This window comes from Falco peregrinus, chromosome 4 (genome assembly GCF_023634155.1).
Source record: "Falco peregrinus isolate bFalPer1 chromosome 4, bFalPer1.pri, whole genome shotgun sequence".
NCBI classification, from domain to species: domain Eukaryota; kingdom Metazoa; phylum Chordata; class Aves; order Falconiformes; family Falconidae; genus Falco; species Falco peregrinus.
The window spans coordinates 993,964-1,012,846 of record NC_073724.1 but is presented as its reverse complement, the minus strand read 5'-3'; the positions used below and the strand labels follow the sequence as shown (position 1 = coordinate 1,012,846).

Here is an 18,883-nt window from a genome sequence, read left to right as displayed (position 1 = left end):
AGAAGAAATGCACTGGCTGACAAAGAAATGAGTTCTGACTTTCGGTACAGTTATCAAGTATTTGGTTTTAACAGGCTCATGCTAATATGGAAATGAAAATGTACTTTCAGGCATACAAAACCTTGTGAGGGTTGCTTTTAAACAAATGAAGTCATATATGTTATGGGATTTTGTCATATCTCTTGCTTGTCTTATATATGCCAGCTTTATGTGTTCTTGGTGACTTGGTTGCAAGACATCGAGACTGAGATGAAAGTAAAACAGTGGTTTAAAAATCTGTCCAACTGTGAGGACTTAGACCCTTCAAATAAATGTGGGATACAGTCAGCTGCTTTCCAACGCAACTGCTTGATTTTTTACTTTTTTATTTTAAAAGAAAGGTTGTAAAGTCTCCTGTACAATGTGATTTTGTTGGAGCACTGAGATCTCTAGGGGTTTTGCCCAAGAAAAGGCACACTGTAGCCATGCTGTTCTCTCACAATAAGGCATACCTGACAGTTGACAACGTCACATTCATTTAAATGCGGCGAATGAAGAGATGGGACGCAGCTTGATGCAAGCAAGTTGTCCCCCTTTATTAGTGATTTTCTTACAATTATATACGTTTCTACCTTCTACATATTACACACTGATTGGTTAAATCTTAAGCGTAAAAAACACTGATTGGATGATATTTAAGGCACACCGTTAGAACAATAGGAACTTACTAGTTTATCTTGACATAGCAATAATTTCTATTCCAAGGTTAGGGAGTTTCTTTCTACGCGGCTTTCTTGATTACATATCGGCGCCATCCGTTCCCTTATCTGGCTACTTGTTTCTCTGTCCGTCTGGTTGCCTCCTCAACTGTGACGGCTCAGGGGCCTGCAGTTAGCTTGTTCCTTTGCTCCCAGGGCTTGTGCCCTACAAGTTCTAACAAGTCTCTATTCATCAGGCTATCAGTACTTGGACTCTTGTCCTTGAGGCCTTGTCCTACATTTAAAGGATTTTTCCTTTTAGGATGAGTATGTTGGCATCTTTTTCACCCAAATAATTGCCAAATAGGGTGCTTGCAGCATTTTGCTATCACATCTTAGAAAACTTCTCATAGTTTAAGTAACCTGGAAAGTTCCAATCTTGATACTCATTATTTGGTTGGTCAGGGTCCTTGAAACTGCTACTGTTCCTGGCACTAAGCTGCTGTCTACGTCCAATCTAGAATTCTGTTTAATGTCATCAAGGATTTTGCTTTTGATTGTAACTTCTACTTGAAATCTCTCAAAGTATGTAGTATGGTTGTAGTGTGTGAGCTAGATAACTGTATGTATCCTTCTTACACAGCTATTGGATGTAACTGGTGCCTGGAGAGGAAAACTTTCTCTTGTTTTATGGATGTCTTCTGCTTAAATGTTTTGATTATAGATGTGTGCTTCTGTGATCTAGTAATCATATATACACAGCTGTTGATTACGACTTCGTAATGTAGTTAGCTTTTGTTACCCTTTACGTTATTTCCAAGAATTTTAGAGTAGATCCAGGTCACATTTCACTCAGCCTTCTTTTCAGTATCACATTTAAATACATACTGGATTTTCTGCAATTTTTGCTATCTTTTTCCTTCAATTAGTTCTTCATTTGCTGAATGAGTGAAATAGCCAAGTTCCATTCATCCTTCCTTCTTCTGGTTAGTTTGAACCAAGTACTGAGCTACTCAGTTTTCACTCTGTTGTTCAAGCAGTGAGTGCCTGCAACTCCTGTGCTTGTTGATTGACCCCGAGCAACCTAATGTAGCTTTTAAGCTGGCCCTGTCATGAAAAGGGACGTGGACCAGATGACCTTCATAGGTCTCTTCAAACCTAAATTATTGCATGATCATATCTTAGACGTAGTTTCTGATCTTGTAAGTCTCAATTTCACCTATTTTCTTTAATGCAGGCCAAGGTGGTTTTGTATGTTAATGCAAATGTCATTCATTTCTTAGGAAAGAAAAATGAGAGAAGGGGATACACTAGTATAAACTAATCTGTCAATTTAATTTTTCATTCTCCACATGGAAATTCTGCATTTTTTGTACTGAGAAAATTGTCACAGTTTTTTGGAGAAATTTACTGTTTATTCCAGCTGGAAAACAGTCAAAGCTGAACTACAAGACCAATCATTTTGGCCAAAGCAATCAGTCTGGCTTCCAAGCAGTCATCTGAGGAGCAAGACCTGTAATGTTCCATCTGACTTGTCATATAGGTCCCTTGGTTTTGAGTTTCCTTACAAGGCTGCTCATGCTGGAACTCCTAGTTTCATTGGCATACCCAGGACTCTGTGCTCTTCATCTATTCTTAGTTTTACATTAAAAGCTGCCGTTAAAAAGGAAGTATTGCAGTAACTTCTCCTTTGATAATAGTCAAGACAGATCTGCCATGTCTGAGTCAAGGTAAGGTCATTATTCACAATTTTCAGTATTTCCCTCCTTGAGGTGCTTGTTTGTAGTAAACCTTGGATGGCCTGAGATGGAAACGGGCTTACTGTGGTGGTGGTTTTCTTCGTTCTGTCTCCTGTGTAGTAATGATGGTGCTCGTCTGCATTTTCTCCATTGTTAAAATCAGTTTCACTGACATGCAGTTTCTTCATAGACTTTTCCTGGCCTGGAATATTAAATGCAGATGTTGGTGGGGTTTTTTGCTTCCAATTCTATCTCCCCACTTCCAAAGGAATTTTAGGTTTGGTTGGGGTTTTTTTATTAGTTTTGGAATTTTCTAACTCCTTAAAATTGATGTATTTTTTTAAGTTTTTCCAGTAATCTGATACAGTATCAATTTGACTTTTTCTGCTATGTCTGCTGCTTTCGCTGCCAAAATATGTAGTTCCTATTTCTGTATCCCTGCCCTATCTTGAAATATTTTTTTGGTTAGGTGTACATTTCCTCTTTCATTCTAGTGGGGTTTTTTAAGGGCAGTTAAGTTCATAGCACATACTACTAGTGTCCAGGAAGCTTTGCAGCGCTGATTTCTATACAAGGTCTTCAAATAGAGTCTTGATGTTGTTGAAAACAGTTCTCATGCTTGTTTGTGTTGGCAGTTATGGGAAGGTAGTAAGAAAAACATTAAGACTACCAAATAGCTCTGGGGAAGTTCTGGTAGCCATTAGAGGTTGTGTCCCACCAGCCTGCTGGCATAGATTTTTAATCTGCATAATAATTATACATAATAAAAAAAGTATGAATAAGAAAAAAAAAAAGCCTGTGACGCTTGCTTTGTAAAACTTCCCTTTAGGTGTAAAACTTCCCTTTAGGTACTGATCCTTTACCTGCTTAAGTAGTTTGGTGATTTCCAAAATACTTTTCTCCTCTTAAAAAACATTTTGAGTGATCTTTTTTGGACTTTTGGGTTAGATTGTGTGCCAAGGCAAAGTATGTTTCCAGCCATGAGGTCTCAAGGAATACAAATAATAGAACATGTTAAAAAAAATCCAAGGTGCCCCCCCAAAAATTATTAATTATAAAAAATGAATAATTATGGTGAAACACAAACAAAACCCCCAACCAACCGACCAACCAACCAAAACTGTGAAGTAAACATGAAATGTAGCATATGCATGTACCAAACTGTTTTCATAATGTGTGTAGATTATTTCCTCCAAATGTTTTTTCATGTCTTACAAAAGATATGAAACAAAAAAGAGAATCTTACTATAATTTACTGAAAAACCACACCAAGTAACTCTTCAGCCCTCTACTGAATAAGCTTTTTGTGCACTCATACACAATAATTTCTACCCACCTGCTCATGCTGTTATTACCATTATCTGGTATTGTTTTGTAGTGCCGTTAGTACCCAAAATATGCTGATCACATACAAGGAAAAAAATATACTGGTGCAGAGAGGTCAGCTTTTGTTGACAGCAAGGGTCAAGAGATGGGAACTACAGTGAAAGTTAAAATGCAGAGTGTGGCATAAAATGCTGGAATTTTTGTACTTTTTATTACACAAGTTTTTGTACTAAATTGCTGTTGATGTCGGGGTTCGAGGCTAAACATTTCCCATTTCTCTCAGCGATTTTTCCAGCTTGATTCTTCCAGAAGGACTCCTCAAACAAATCCAGCGCGCTTTTTCTTTTTTTTTTTCTTTTTTCATTCCGTTCTCTTAGACCTAGTTTTTTTTGCAGCACTGTTAATACTGCTGTCCAAGCACACTGCAGAGACAGAGAAGCTCTATACATTAAGGACAGCCTTCTGTGGTTTCCATCTAACCACCAGCATCTCCTCAGCAATTGACCTGAAATCCCAGGCCTCTACTCAGCTGCTCCAGTCCTCCTATTATGGTGAAAATCTCTCTTCACCTATTTTCAGTTTTGCAATCTTCATTCTTCGCCTTTTGCATGATTTGAAAAATGCAGAAGCAGCTGCGTCTGCCAAAGTTCCATGTGGAATAGTGATTTCCTATGGTGGAAAAATACGTTCTGCACAGTAATTACTGTAAGTCAAGTCCATTTAATCTGCACAAGGACTTTTATTGTCTTACATAGTTTGGGAGGATTTGGGAGGCCTAGTCTTCAAAGTCTGCAGGATAGCAATCTTATAGATGTTAGAGGTGTGACACACATTAGACTGCTGACTATATTGGGTAGCAGAGTTTTCGCCATCATGCGCATGCAGATATAAAGATGGAATACAGACTCCAGTTTCTCATGAATAAGTCCAGCTAAGAGGTAGACATGGGATAATCATTATATAGCTTTGCTATTTCCCTTTATTAATTTTGCCCTACATACTTTCTTGAAGCTCTAAACGTTTTTTCCCCTTTTCACCATTTTATTTTTATTTTTCAGATCTTTCACCTAACACACAAAAAAGGAGACTTTAAATGGTTTTCTATGAAGAGCGCTAGACCGTGGCTTTAAAATTACAGTTAGATCTGTAAACTCTTATCAAATCATGAGCTCAGTCTACTTTTCCTTTCTCTCCCTTTCAGTCTTCAGGTCAATTAGTTGCTTCTCTTCATATCCAAAAGTGGTTCTTTGTTGTTCTTGTACTATTGCAGCCATTGCTGTTGTTTCAGGATTGAATTTGTTTGTGATGCTTGGGCACCTCTAAAAACACCTACCACAAAACTGTGGAATTGTATATATTTTAGTTTAAAAATTTTACTCTAACATTATTAATAGAAGGCTCCCCTAACTGACTAAACTAAACTTCGGACATTGCTTTATTACTTTTCTTTTCTCCAGTTTTGTTTATATGTTTACATGAGCTGAAATCTCTATGTGTAAATTTTAGTTCTTCATTTCAGTCTTGCCGTAATTTCCCCAGCTGCAGTTTGATCTTTTGCAGAGATCCTAGGGGTCCATAGACCACAATTTGAAAAACACTGTTTGAAAATATTTAGTCTTCAGTTCTTGTTTTGATCTTTTTATGGAGTTAGAGAATTGATAGGTCCAAGTTCATCAACTTAAGATTTTTGGGAACAGGACTGTTTCCTATGAAGAATGTTGCCTAATGCAATTAAAAATAGGGCATATCAGCTCTTGGGGGTGATATATGTGTACAAAATTCAGCAAAATACTTAAATTTGTTTCAAAATCCTCCACTGTCTTGTCCAGCTTGTGATTTTCTCCCTGACATAGGCATGTAAATCCAGCTTGCAAAATCTGTGAAACCCTTACATATTCAGGTGAGATCCAGATACGCTGACTGTAGATCTTGAACTTTAGTTCACACTTGCCTGCGTCATTATCTTCTGAATCCCTGTGGCTGCCCAGTCTATTTCTGTAAGAGCATTTCACATGCTCAGTTTTTGTCCTTTCCTTGTAGGCAATCCTATGGAATCAAAAAACTCCAGGTCAGAAATCCTAGGCAGTGCTTTTGATATTTCCCTTTTGATTTCATACAAATAGACATAAACAGGTAATTATAATCCGTAAGGTCAGACCATAAACTCCCAGTAAAGCAACAGAACATGGCATGTTGAGCTATCAATGACCAAAATTACAATAATAGCTCTAGGTAAGGTGTTCCTGCTGTGAAGGAAGCAGGAAAACTTCTTTGGAGTCTTTTAACTCTAGGCGTGCATTAATTTGTACATTGTCCAAAATGTATCTTCTAGCTATTAATTTAAAACACCCAACGTATTAGCAAATCTTCATTTATGCTTCAGTGATTCTTCAGAATGAATCTCCAACTGCTCTGCTACAGTTCTCTGTGTAACAACCTTTCCTACCAGCTGAGAATACTTCTGGACCAAAAAGTTACTGTACCACATGCCCAGTGTGAATATTAACTGCTCAGGTCCCATTTTGAAAAGAATGCATTTGTTTAAACTTTTTGAAGTTGATCATAAGTAAGATCTTGTGTCTAGAACTTACCATTTAATTTATTATTTATTTAACATCTCCCTCCTACAGTAGGGTAATATGAGTTGCTCAAAATGGTCTTGTAACATGTTTGAATAGATGTTAAGATTACTGCAAATAGACTTTTTAAAGCTCAAAACAAGCCTGTGTTTCACTTGGAAATACCCATGAGTTACCCACAATGTATGTGTGCAGCATACTAATCTTTGTATTTCCCTTAAAAAAGAAAAGAAAGCCCTAGAAATAAGGGCAATTGCTTCTGTAAGCAATTTCAAAGTTAAATATTGTCTTAGAAGGATTGTGGATGGAAAAGAGTTGCTTGGTACTGCATGATTAGTCCACTGAGGTTAATTAGCGAGCTGTTCAGGTTTTGCCGGAGCCAAAAAGCAATGAGAGGTAATCCAAAATTTGGATTGAATTATTCTGTCTCTTGTAGGGACTTGCAAATGGAGTTCACAAATTTCCAACCAGGCAGAGAATGGTATGGGGTATTTTTCTCTCTAGAAAATTGCTGTTTGGAAACAATTTCAGCAGAACGTTACAATGCTGTGTGATGGTCTTGAGCTACCAAGTTATCATTGGTGAGTGGTCCTTCACAAGTCAAGAGCTGGATGTTTAATTGCCCACTTCTGGGATTCCCATTTTGCTCTGTGTTTAGCCTCTGTTAGGGCCCATTTTCCAGGCCTGCAGCCCTTTTGACTTGTATCCTATGGATCTCTCTCGCTGATGAAAAAAACACTCTGCTGAGAGAGATCCACCACGTGTGCACTCAGACCGTACAAAACGTCTCTCTGAAGGTGGCGTGTGTGGGACAGATTATTGCTTGTAGCTCATGGGGAAGGCACGAAGAGAGTGCTTTTGACTGGGTGCATACCTGCTGCTCACCAGGGTGCTCTGGCACGGAGGGCGTGCAGGAGCAGCGCTGAGCAATGGCTGAGTGGTGAGAAGTTCCCAGGTGCTGCCAGCCTGGTGCCGGGAGAGCGGAGAAGCAGCTTGCTGGGATAGCATGTGCCAGGAGGAAGGGAATGGCGTCTGTTCCTGGCTCTGCTCATGGTGCAGGATCTTGGCTGCGTCCAGCATCCGCCCTTGGAACTCTCCTTCCTGCCTTATCCGTCTGGTGTCATCTTCAGGTTTGCAACTCTTGCAATAGCTGCTCACCCACAGCTTCTAGTTGAAAGTGTAAGTTTCAGCTGAGCTGCAGAGTTAGAAACCAGCTTGTCTTGCCTGTCTGTCACTGTTCATCAAGTGTTGAGGAGCGGGAGAGGCTTAAGCAGGGGAGCCTGGCTTGGGTTTTTTCCTTCAGTCTTGTTTTCAGAGCACTCTGGTTCCCAGCACAGCTGTGATGAAAAGGGATCATGAGGTAACCACAGTACAGACTGGTGGTGTGCAACATCACTGTCTTTTCATTACTTCATACATGTACCATTGACATACGCTCAGGCAATTGGATCTTTGCCTTGGCTGAGCTCCTGTCCTGGAAGACGTGCCCTGTGTTCCAGCACTGGCCCTGTCTGTTGCTGTTGGTGGGGCTGAGAGGCATGGAATTGGCGGTTTGTGTTCTTATGAATGAAAGATGAGCAAATAAATTGCAACGTGCTTTACCCAAACGCTGCTTATCAGATTGCTTCTGACCTCACCTGGTCTGCTCCCGTTGCCCAAACTGAGGCCGTGCGTGTGAGGGGAGAGCCTTCAGCCAGTGGTGTATCACATCAAGCATTAATAGTGTTGTGCAAAGAATTATCAAAAGGTCTGGTAAATTATGTGTTCAGAGAGGCCTTGCACATGTAGGACAAAATGTCTCGGTGTTTTCAGAGCAAGAAGTGAGGCCTTTTTGTTCTTCTCCAGGAGGCGAGTAGTGCCAAGGTGTGTGTTGGCAGTTTGCTTGCTCCAGACTCTGAAAAAATACTTGATTTGCAAAATTTTCATCTCATCTGTTTTATTCCCCAGTTATGAATTCCATGTCAAACCTAGAAACCCTCTTGGTGAAGGTCCAAGTAGCAACGTTGTGGCGTTTAGTACCGAATCAGGTAAGAACTTCCAAAGGCCTGTCATTTGTGGTGGCTCTAGTATCCCCGGCTGTGGGATATATGAAAGGCTCTCCTGCTTCATTCTGCACATTTGCTCTTGCTCTTTATTGTCTCCAGAGTGGCTTTTTACTACTGAGCGTGTTACAGTAGTGCCTGGAAGATCAGCCCGAGATCAGGGCTTTGCTGTGTGGGGATGCAAGATGGCCAGGCTGCAGGAGGGAAAAAGGAGCACAGGGAGTTTGCCTGGTGTTTGTTATGAAGAAACTGACCTTATCCTTAGAGAAGGCTCAGTCATTTCAGATTAATATTCCTAACCATTTTGTATCTGTCAAACCCGTTAATGACTTCTGGATGAGGAACATAAGGTTCTTCTTTGGGCTGCTGTTTAAAGGCACTTTTATTGCCTGTTCAATAAGGCTGCTGTATAATACTGATGTCTTCTGGCTGAAATGAGGATTGAGAAATAGCAGTTGGGAAGAGTCAATGTCCCCGTACATCCTCTTCCATCCTGTTGACTTTCTCCTGAATCTGTTGGAGGTGCATGCGAGCCTGGTTTGGCCATTGGCTGGTTCCCATGTTAGGTCCTGTCTGACTCAGAGGTGAGAACGGGAGAGTGCCCTGGCTTTCCCTGTTCCCATTCCCCGTGAGGCTGCCTACAGTTGACTTGTTGACTTTATACAAGCAAGATACTATCTTTTGTGTAGAAGTGTTTATTGCTTGATAATACTTAAGAACCATATAAAACACAAAATGGAATTTAGCCTTTTTAAAAGGGCTTTCTCAACCTGTGTTTCGAGCCAGATGTAATAATAGTCCTCATCTAGTGCTGCCACTGATGGATGAGAGGTTTGGCTGAGCAAGGGATTAGTCAGGGAGGAGTTCAGACTATGCCACGCATATTTAAAAACTGTGAATACACTTTTTGTAATCCTAGGTTGTTAAAACAAAAAATGTTTATTCCAAGTGCAGCTTTCATGAATGACAAGGCTTATGTGCTGTCTCCTATTTAGCTTGGACAAATTAAGTGGTCAGTTTTATTTTTTTCTGAATTGCACACATCCATTTGGGCTTTCATAGCCAAATCTTGTGTGGCAAGTATTACGGAGGGGTCCTTTGTATTATTTAAGTTTCAAAAATCAAATTTTAAAAGAGATGCAGTAAAGTTGGGTTTTTACTTGTTACAGATTTAAACTTGGTTTCATAGAACCATGTTTGCCTGGTATTGTCCCCAAAGTAAAGTTTTTAAAAGCTCATTGATACTGCCTTTTCACATAAGAAATACATATATTTTAATTTAATTTAATTTAATACAAAAATGAACTTTGCTTCCAAAGCTCTTCCTGTTTCACAAATTGCAATTCATGTCAACTGTAGAAAATCACCTACCAATGCTTTTCCATTGAAATATTGGGAAACTGTATTTTTCAGTGTCTGATTGAATGTTTGTGTTCTTCCTCCAGCGGACCCAAGAGTGAGCGAGCCAATTTCAAGTAAGCCTTTTATGTATAGCATCTTCTAATCATGAATTTCTTCAGAAATGAGATAGCATAATTACAAGGGTGGTTGCTGTACTGCACCACCTAAATGAGTTATGGAATCAAACAGCATTCACACATGATCTCACTCTTCCCACCCATACCCCTGGTAAGGAATTCATGCCAGGCTGCCTGTTTACCTGAGCGGAATGCAGTCAAGGTGATGCCGTGCTCCCATGGCACTGGGGTGGCTTCAAACCAACGTACACAAATGAGCCAAGGACAGCCTCGTATTTTCTCACCCTTGTCATTAAAGCAAAAGAAAGCTCTGTAAAACAAGTAAGCTCCTCCACACTTTCTAAGTGAGCTAACAGAGCACAACTCAGAGGATACTATTTATCTGCCATTGTGTTTTAAAAAAATTTCTGGTTCTGAAGGCTTGATCCAGCTCTGCTTTAGGCCACCTACCAGACTCTCCCTGTCTTTGGCAGGAGGTGGACAGGGATTTTGAAGAAGAGCTGAGATGGCTTAAGCAGCTTGGGCTGCCTTTTGCATTTGTAATGGCCATCACTGACAAAGACTGGGACGCCATTTCTTTCCATATAATTCATGATACTTAGTTTTTATGTGTATATTTGTTAAATCACATAGTTTGCTGCAATTTCAGTGTCCTGCCCTGAACACACTGAAAAACAGTGACTGTGTCATGAACTTCGTAAATGCCAGTTTTGCCAGTACGCAGGCATTTTCCCCCTATCGAGGTCCCAGAACAATCTTTTTCCAAACTGGCACCACACACAGAGAGCAGCAGCACTTCACTGCATCAGTCGTATCTGCACCCTTTGGTGCTTCGCTGAAATACCTTTCACGTTCAGAATGCAGGTGACTGGTGCCGTGATGCGTTCTGCTCCATCAAGGCGTCTAATTCTATTTATTTGAATGTAGTTGTTGTATGTAAGTCTGTACTCAGTGTCATACTTCAGCCTCTTCCTTCCTCTCCTGCAGTGGGAAAGGATGCTATCTGGACTGAAATCCCATTCAATTCGGACACCTATTCAGAATGCAAAGGGAAGCAATATGTAAAGAGGACTTGGTATAAGAAGTTTGTAGGTGTGCAGCTGTGTAATTCTTTGAGATACAAGATATACCTCAGTGATTCACTTACAGGTAAGAGACATTCAAGTCAGTGTTGTTCCACATTATGCACTCCTTAAAGACACCACAGTTTCAGAACTAATAGTTTTAACAAGACGAGCTCTGCTGAAGTGCTATCAGTTATATTTAATGTAGTCCACAGGCAGATTAATCATAAACAGTAAACTGCTTGTGCTCCATAATCATTGATGTATTTGATACTAACTTTTCAGACTCAGGAGTTACTTCTCTGTGACGATAACCTGATTTTAAATACCTGCTAGTATCCTGGGGTTCATACAGAAAATTGATAAAGATCAGGTCTCTGCCAGTGAACAGCCTATGCTGTAAAGATGCCAAATTTGTATTTAAAGGGTAGCCTGGAATAGCTCTTAGATAGAGGATTAGGACCTAATTTTAGACCAGGATTAGACTCAGTCATTCCCATCCCATTTGGTAAACATCTGGTTACTTCATCACTGTGAGGCTTATAAATCCATGACTTCAACTCTAGTCAACAGTTGTTACTGCCTGCTTTGACATTTTCGTTTTGTTTTCGCATTCCCTGTTTTTGCTTATAATCTCTTTCCCCCCTCCCCCCCACCCCCTTCTTTTTCATATATTCTGGTTTATTACTAATGACAGTTTCCTGGCCTTATCTTCTCAAGTTTTGTTCCATGTCTTAAGGTAATGAAGGTGCGATGGATTTGAGACCTGAATCAAGGGACTCATGCTGTGTGTAAGCTGGGGAAACAGCCTGCAAAAAGCATGTTTCAGTTAGTTGATAGTTAAGCTGAACTTCGTGTCTCATGTAGATTGTACAAGTTATATTTAGAAGTATGTTAACTTCTAATAATCCATCCCAAGCTTCTGGCTTTCTTCTGTTTGCAGTCTTTTATCAGAGCTGCATGGAAAACTCTGTCACAGTGGTGTTAGTGTGGTGCCCGGAGCACGAGGGCTGTAATACAGGTGTGTTCGGGAAGTGTCTTTTGAGTGCAAGTTAGGCAGTATGTTCATCCCATCAGATTGAATTAATGGGGGGAAACTGGGGCTGAAAGAATCAACTTTCATAACCCAAAGTCGCCCCATCTCAGAGCTCAGCACCTGACAGGAGCAGGGCTCTGGTCTCACGTACATAGGCACATGGAAAGCAAAGAGCAGGGGAGTGTAGGGCAGCCCACGCTGAGACCCTTCCGAGCTCCTGGCCTTGCAGCCGGCACCATTCGCCCATGAGCAAACAAGGAAGGAAAGCCCTGTCGTTAATAGTAAGTACAATACCTCAAACATAAATAATATCTTGGCTATTAAGTGAATAAAAGCGACTGGTTTGAACAGAGGTATCATTCATTCAGCTGTTGCTGTACTAACCAGCTGTGATCAAATTTCAGACCCTGGCAGTGAGGCACAGCGTATCGCAGAACCAGCCAGCAGAGGAAATACCCATGCTAATCCAGCAGGACTAGACTTCAGCCCTAAATCAAGTGAATTAACACTGCAAGGAAAGCTACTTCAATCTTAGAAGAAAAGTTTAATATATTGGGAGCCCATTTTCTTATTTTCATTAGATTGTTTTTGCTTTTGCTGGCAGCGTGGCGATGTGACTTAGGTGGAGAAAGATGATGGTAGCTACATTGTACTCATGATACTTGCTAAGCCTGGTTCTTGCACTTGAATTGTTACAACCAGTGCTGACCAGTTGAAAGAACTGAAATATTTATGTAGAAGGTCTCCTAAGTGAGACTGTCATGGCACAGGCCTCTATACATGAGTCAGGCGACTTCCAGTTTGCAGCCAAACGATGCGTCTCACTGTGGCGCCCTGTCCCATCATGCCCCCAGGGCCAGCTGGGCAGCGTGTGACAGGCCGCGCCAAGGGCCGTGTTCCACCATATGCTGACGATACCTTCCAAAGCTTTGCTGCTTAAGCAGCGTAACAATCTCAAAATTTGGGTGCGTTGTACAAATGCTGTTGTATAAGGCGGCAAACAACCATATCTTTGCGTGGTGGATCTTAGCATGAATGTATACCTTTAGTGTTGCAGAATCCATAATGTATAAAAGAAAGTGTTTTAATTTTCTTAAGACCACCCATAAGGGAACACTGGAGGGGAAAAAAAAATTACTTTTTGCTAGAATAGCTCTCCCCAAATGAGAAAGATGAATCTAGTCATTGATTAGCTAAATGTTTTTAAGTGTGTTCCTTTATTATGGAAAGGATTGGGCAGTAAGAATTTAATAGTCACTGAGAATGCTGCTTATGTATAGCAATTGCTTGAATTACGCTTAAGTTATGCTGTGGGCCAGAAGAATATGTGTGGATCTGAAAGTTACTGCTCTTGTGTTAGCCATAAAAATCTGTTCTATTCTGTCTCTCATGAAGAAAAACTGATCTACATTACACATGCCAGGACTGTTCTATAAACCAGCAACTACTGCTGACCTCATTTAACAGTCCTCCAGAGCAGTCACTGTAGGCATTCCAGAAAAGCAGGCCACCTAAATTAAAAAAAAGGTATTTATTGAGGAGAGGAAAAAAATAAATTCTAAGTGTGACCTTCAACAGCCATGGAAAAAAAAAAAAAAAAAAGCCATTTTGGGCAGCCTGAATGTTCTTAATTTCAGACCAAAAACTTCTGAGAGGAACTCCCTCTGACCAGTTCTGCTATGGAAAAAACATGCCTGCAGCCAAAACTAGATAGTAATAAATAATTTTCTAAAGCTAGAGAAGAACTGTGTGCACAGAGACCGTCAACTGGAGGTGAGAATTTTTGGCAAAGTATTGATCCGATCACAAAAATATGAGTTTGTTGGTAGGCTGCTCTTAGGAATTGCACTTTTGGGAGCAGTATTATAGGCTGCCTCACCACCTCCCAAATGGCCAGGCTGGCCCAGCTTCAAGGCTACGGGACACCCAACATCTCCTGAGTAACTGGAATTTCTGCGTAGCTGATACCCAAGTGCTGGGCCTGTTTGTAAATGCCCTCACCTCTCCTTTCAGCCACGCAACCACAGGTTGAACATAGTAAGAACAAGTGATGTGAAAGGAGTTTGGAAAAACTGAAAGTTTACCTGACAATGTTTCCTGCCAAGGCTTAGGAAGAGCGCACACTGTGCCTTCCTCCATCTTCTGAACTGAACTAATGTCTTGCAAAACAAATCAGTTAAGTAAAGACATCTCTCCATCAAAACTCCTTCACAGTGAGTCCTCTTGTTAACAGGAGGAGCCGCCCGTAACATTAGCACACGCTGCATGGGCCACTTGAGACCTTGCTTTCTACAGTTGCAGTCAAGTGTCCTGTTAAGCAGTCCTGCACATAAATACGTGGGCACACTCCGTGCTCTGGATAAGCAGTTACTCTGCCGAGGTCATCCGTTTGTTGAAGGATATAGACTGCACACACAAGTCATAAAAACATGATGATTTATAAAGCAGGCCTTGGCTGTGTTGCGAGGTCGTCTATGGAAACATCTTTTAAGGTACTGGGGGCTTCCTGGGCGGGAGCCAAACCTGCCTTCCCTTCGGATCATCAGCAAAACTACCTCGGTTTTGATACAGCCAGGCTGAGGTTCTAGGTAATAACAGGGTTTCACTTACTGTATGAAATGTATGGGGGGGAAAAGCACATTCGGGCATAGATTTTGGCCTGGAATGGGGCACTTCTGTCTTTACCCCTGAGCCCCCGACTTGTGAGTACGCACGTACTGGTCAAATTACAACTTCAGGTCTTAAGAGAAGAACCAGTGGCATTCGCCTTGGCTGCCCGTGGAGCGAAGCGCACAGCCCGTTGCTTCCGGTGCTTTTTGGAAATAGCCTCACTAAACATTGCTGCTTCTTTGCTTTCAGGAAAATTTTATAACATAGGAGACCAGAGGGGCCATGGAGAAGATCACTGCCAATTTGTGGACTCATTCTTAGATGGAAGGACAGGACAGCAAGAAGATCAACCAGTCAAAGACGGTAATTCCTTACGCCCGTTGCTGTAGCAGACCTTGGCAGTTCCTTTGTGTGTTTCTTTTTCCTGCCAGTGGATTCAGCACCCACTGCTGGGGTGGGCGATGGGAAGAGACCACCAGCTTTGCAGGCAGGAGAGAGTCGAGCAGGTTTTGAAGACAAACAGTGAGTTATTAAAGACTGTTATGACTCGGGTCCTGTTAGGTAGTAAACAGCATGTCTCCTGTTTAAAACATTCCAAGAGATTATTCACCGTTGGTATTACGTATTTAAACCCAACCACAAATTTGAGTTTGCAGAGAGGCATGAAGTGTTATGTTCAAACTAGCAAGGTTGACTTAAACTGCAGTAAATCATCAGCTGGGCATCGAAGGGCTTTGTTTAGTGCTATGAGAAACTAAAAAGTTCTTACTGGAAAATATAATTCATGCTGCAGTCATTCTGTGCGCACTAGTTTGAACCGGGTGCCCAGAATTCCACTCTGGTCTAAGTAGGCATGGGACTGGGTGTCCTAAACGCAGCTGAGACCTGCCTGGGTACTTTTCACATGTTGCCAAGGCTTGAGCATAAGAAAATGGTACTTATGACAGCGGAAGGTGGGCAGCAGTGCCAGCGGGAGGTGTTCCTTCCCCTGTGGGCTGTGCCGATGGACACCTGCGTGCTAAGTGTGTCATAAAATACTTCACCAAGGAAAAGAGCGGAATGGTTTTCAGTACAGTTTGTGTGTGTTGACCAAACCTTCCTGTGCGCGGTGCTTCCTTTATAAAGCACCTCACAGAAGTGCCAGAGGTGTGTCAGGGTAAGGTGTGGGGGATTAAAGTGAAGTGCTTAAAGTAAAGTAGGTGAATGATCTGAAAGGTGTTTATGTAATTTTTTTAGGTTTTAGGAGGGCTTTGCTTTTCTTTTCCCAGTCAGCCTCGTCCACTTGTAAAGGTATTTTGTTTGTGTAAGGGATTGTCTGAATCCACTTGGGCGTTGCCGGGACAGCAGCCCTCTCAGTTGTACCAGATTTACAAAATATTTTTAAAAAGTCAATAAAAAAAAAACTTTTACATAAAAAACTTGCTACCCCCACTTAAAAGACACTTAACTTCTATTTGTGTTCAGCAACTGGATTTAATTGAGTGGAATCATGAGCTAAAAAAATACAAAACCAAAAACAAAACAAAAAAACCCCAACGGAACAAGAGAAAAAAAGCTCCCACCTGTCCCGCAGCTTGTATTTCTAGTAAGTGACCAGGAGAGAGCAGACGGATCGTCCATTACTGCCCCGTTCCCCGGCCAAGGGCAGGGCAGGGGCCTCCAGGGCTGGCAGGGGGTGCAGTGCGTGTGCCTGCTTGCATCCCTGCGTGTGCACTCGCGTGCTTTGGCTGCACGTACGTTCCTGGCGATCAGGTTGGATCTGGCACTAGTTGCTCGCTTTATGAACGTGACGTGCATGGTTTGAGCGGGAGGCGCCTGTGCCGTCGCGAGCGGGAGGTACGGCCTTCAGCGTGGGAGTGGGGCGGTGATGTGAAGTAGGCCCAGCGGAGGGTCGCTGCAGTGCCAAGGCTGCTGCGGCAGGACTAGTTCATCCTGGTAACTTTGCGAGGAGAACGGCCTCCTGGTCCGTCCGAGAAGACCCCAGCAGCAGCCCAGAGGGCCTCACCCACCCCTCCTCCAGGCTGCGGCCAGCCCAGGTGCTTCCGCATGTCCTGGAGTTGGGGGGCGAATGCAGCTGTTGCAGCTGTTGAGCTGTGCCCTCGGCCCGTTTGTGGGCAGGGGCTGGCAGCCCAGCGGCCAGTGTAGCCCACTGCTCGAGTTGCGTGCTGACTGCACAGGGCATCGGAGGCGCAATGGGGGCCTCGTGCAAACACCACGCTCTCTCTCCTGCAGGCTTTTTCAGGGCAGTTCGTCAGGAACCTGTCAAATTCGGAAAAATAGGCGGGGAGACTCACATTAACTACGTGCGCTGGTACGAGTGTGGAACATCGATACCTGGGAAGTGGTAGCTGCGATGTGAACCTGGCGCAAAGGCCCAGTATCTGCCACCGCCGGCAGCTGCCCAGCGCAGGCCCGACGCCGTGTACGGCACACCTGGCCCCTCGGGGAGTTTGCTGGTGTGCAAGGGCTCATACAAATCTAATGCCAATACCGCATTAATTGTGTAATAGCGTAGGCTGCTTACTGTAGTTATCCAGTTTTACAAATTTGTTTTTAGATTAAAAAAAATCCCAACCAGGCTAGGGACACGTCCTAGAGTAACATGTAGGGAAGCTGGCTCCCTATTCTTGAGGTACGGTTTATAGGGTATCGTAAAAGATACAGTGTGTATATTATTTATCACAATGTTGTAATAAATGTTTAAGGCACAGTTACGGCAGTCGTCATGGAATGGAACGTGTGTCAGTTTTTAAATATTCACTGGTTTTCTTGTAACCTGAGTGCCATAAGCTACCTGTCCAGATGGATCCATAATGTCTCCCGGTCGTAAATTACAGAAAAGACCCTGCAATGTTTGATACCCTGCACCCAGTAAACTTGAAGCGCTTTCTCTTCACATGTACAAACAGTCCATACCCTGCCAAGACATGGCGGTAGGTTGCTGTACGCGCAGCTTTACCCACCAGGCCAGTGGGGCTTTCCCCATGTTGGTTTTCAAACATCGGCAGGGGCAGCTGAGCCAGCCAAGCCCCCCAGCCCGTCCCTGCAGCGGCTGGGTGCCGGGTTTGGGTTCCTCAAGCTGCGGCAGGCAGGCACGGACATGCCTGGGATTCACTGAAAAGCCCCAACAACTGGCCTGCACGGCAGCAGTGTCTCATGACAACACAGCTTTCAAAGACAGTCACTGGTTCAAAAGCCATGTGCACGTACAGCGCAGGGGGACTTGGAAAGAGAAAGGAAACAAAAATAAGCTTGTTATGATAGTCGGTCAGGTTTAATTTTATTTTTTAAAAAAAGGTGGGTTTAAAACATTTTTCACTGGAGACAAAGGGGAAGTAGCGGTAACTGAACTTAAAAAGTGCTTTACAGCTATTTTGATTAAAACCTCTCCCAAAGCTACTTGTTGTACTGCTTGAACATTTATGAACTAAATAAAGAGATGTAGGGTTTTTTTTAAAGGTGTTATTCATTACATTACTAATGTATTGAAAAAATATGAAACAGGAACACCCATATATATATAGTAGAAATAGTCATTTATAGAAAATGCCTTATAAAGTACATTGCAGGTACACTGTACTCCTAATAAAATATTTTTTAATCAAATGCTTTTCTTTTCTTAAGTGTTTTACATGAAAACAAGTATTAGTTTTGTGGCAAATGCTGTTACTTCAGGACACAGTTTGATCTGACACAGGCACAAGCCAAACCGCGTGACAGCACCTGCTGTCTCAGGTCCAACCGCTGTGGCAGCAGCAGTGTGTAAGGGGCCGAAGGGGTAGGAATGTGTCACTCCATTTCCTCATTTGTCTTCATGAGAATACACCCAGCTTGATCCAGTTCATTTTCTTTTTATTTTTTTTTATTCCCTACTTAATGTATTCCTAGAATCCATAAGATGGAAAATACTAACTGGGAGAAGGTTTTGCCCTTGGCTGTTACATGGTCTACTGAATTCGTTACAGCTCTTGATCTGCTTTTTCTTGGCTAAAAATCGAGTCACTAGAATTGCACTCCCAAGTTTTTCTGGGTGGCAAAGAACCTGTGGAAAGCTGTTCCTTTCAAAGAGCTCTTTTGAAAAAATATGTTATTTAGCTTAAATTTCTGAGTAATAAAGCCACACACACACCACCCTTGTTAGAAATCATACAGCCCCTTATCACCTTCACTGTTAGGTATCCGTCCCTGTCCATGCACTAAGAGGTTACATGGCCATTACAGCAGCAGAAGGCGCAAAACCCACCCACTGCCACACAGCCCATGGAAGTGATCCTACCAGCCACGCTTCTCCCTCTGCGCACTGGGCAAGCTGCCCCCCCTCCGCAGCCCCGC

The 18,883-nt window shown here is 42.4% G+C and overlaps 1 protein-coding gene across 1 annotated transcript in view; it reads left to right on the top strand.

The window, feature by feature from the left end:
- ABI3BP (ABI family member 3 binding protein) overlaps positions 1-18,857 on the top strand; it is a 166,127-nt gene extending 147,270 nt beyond the window's left edge. Inside the window, 5 exon segments of the mRNA XM_055802732.1 lie at positions 8,269-8,348; positions 9,809-9,838; positions 10,829-10,990; positions 14,801-14,914; positions 16,784-18,857. Of these exon segments, the coding sequence (XP_055658707.1) occupies positions 8,269-8,348; positions 9,809-9,838; positions 10,829-10,990; positions 14,801-14,914; positions 16,784-16,899 (502 nt within the window). The 3' untranslated portion in view covers positions 16,900-18,857.
- The last annotated feature ends 26 nt before the right edge of the window (positions 18,858-18,883 follow it).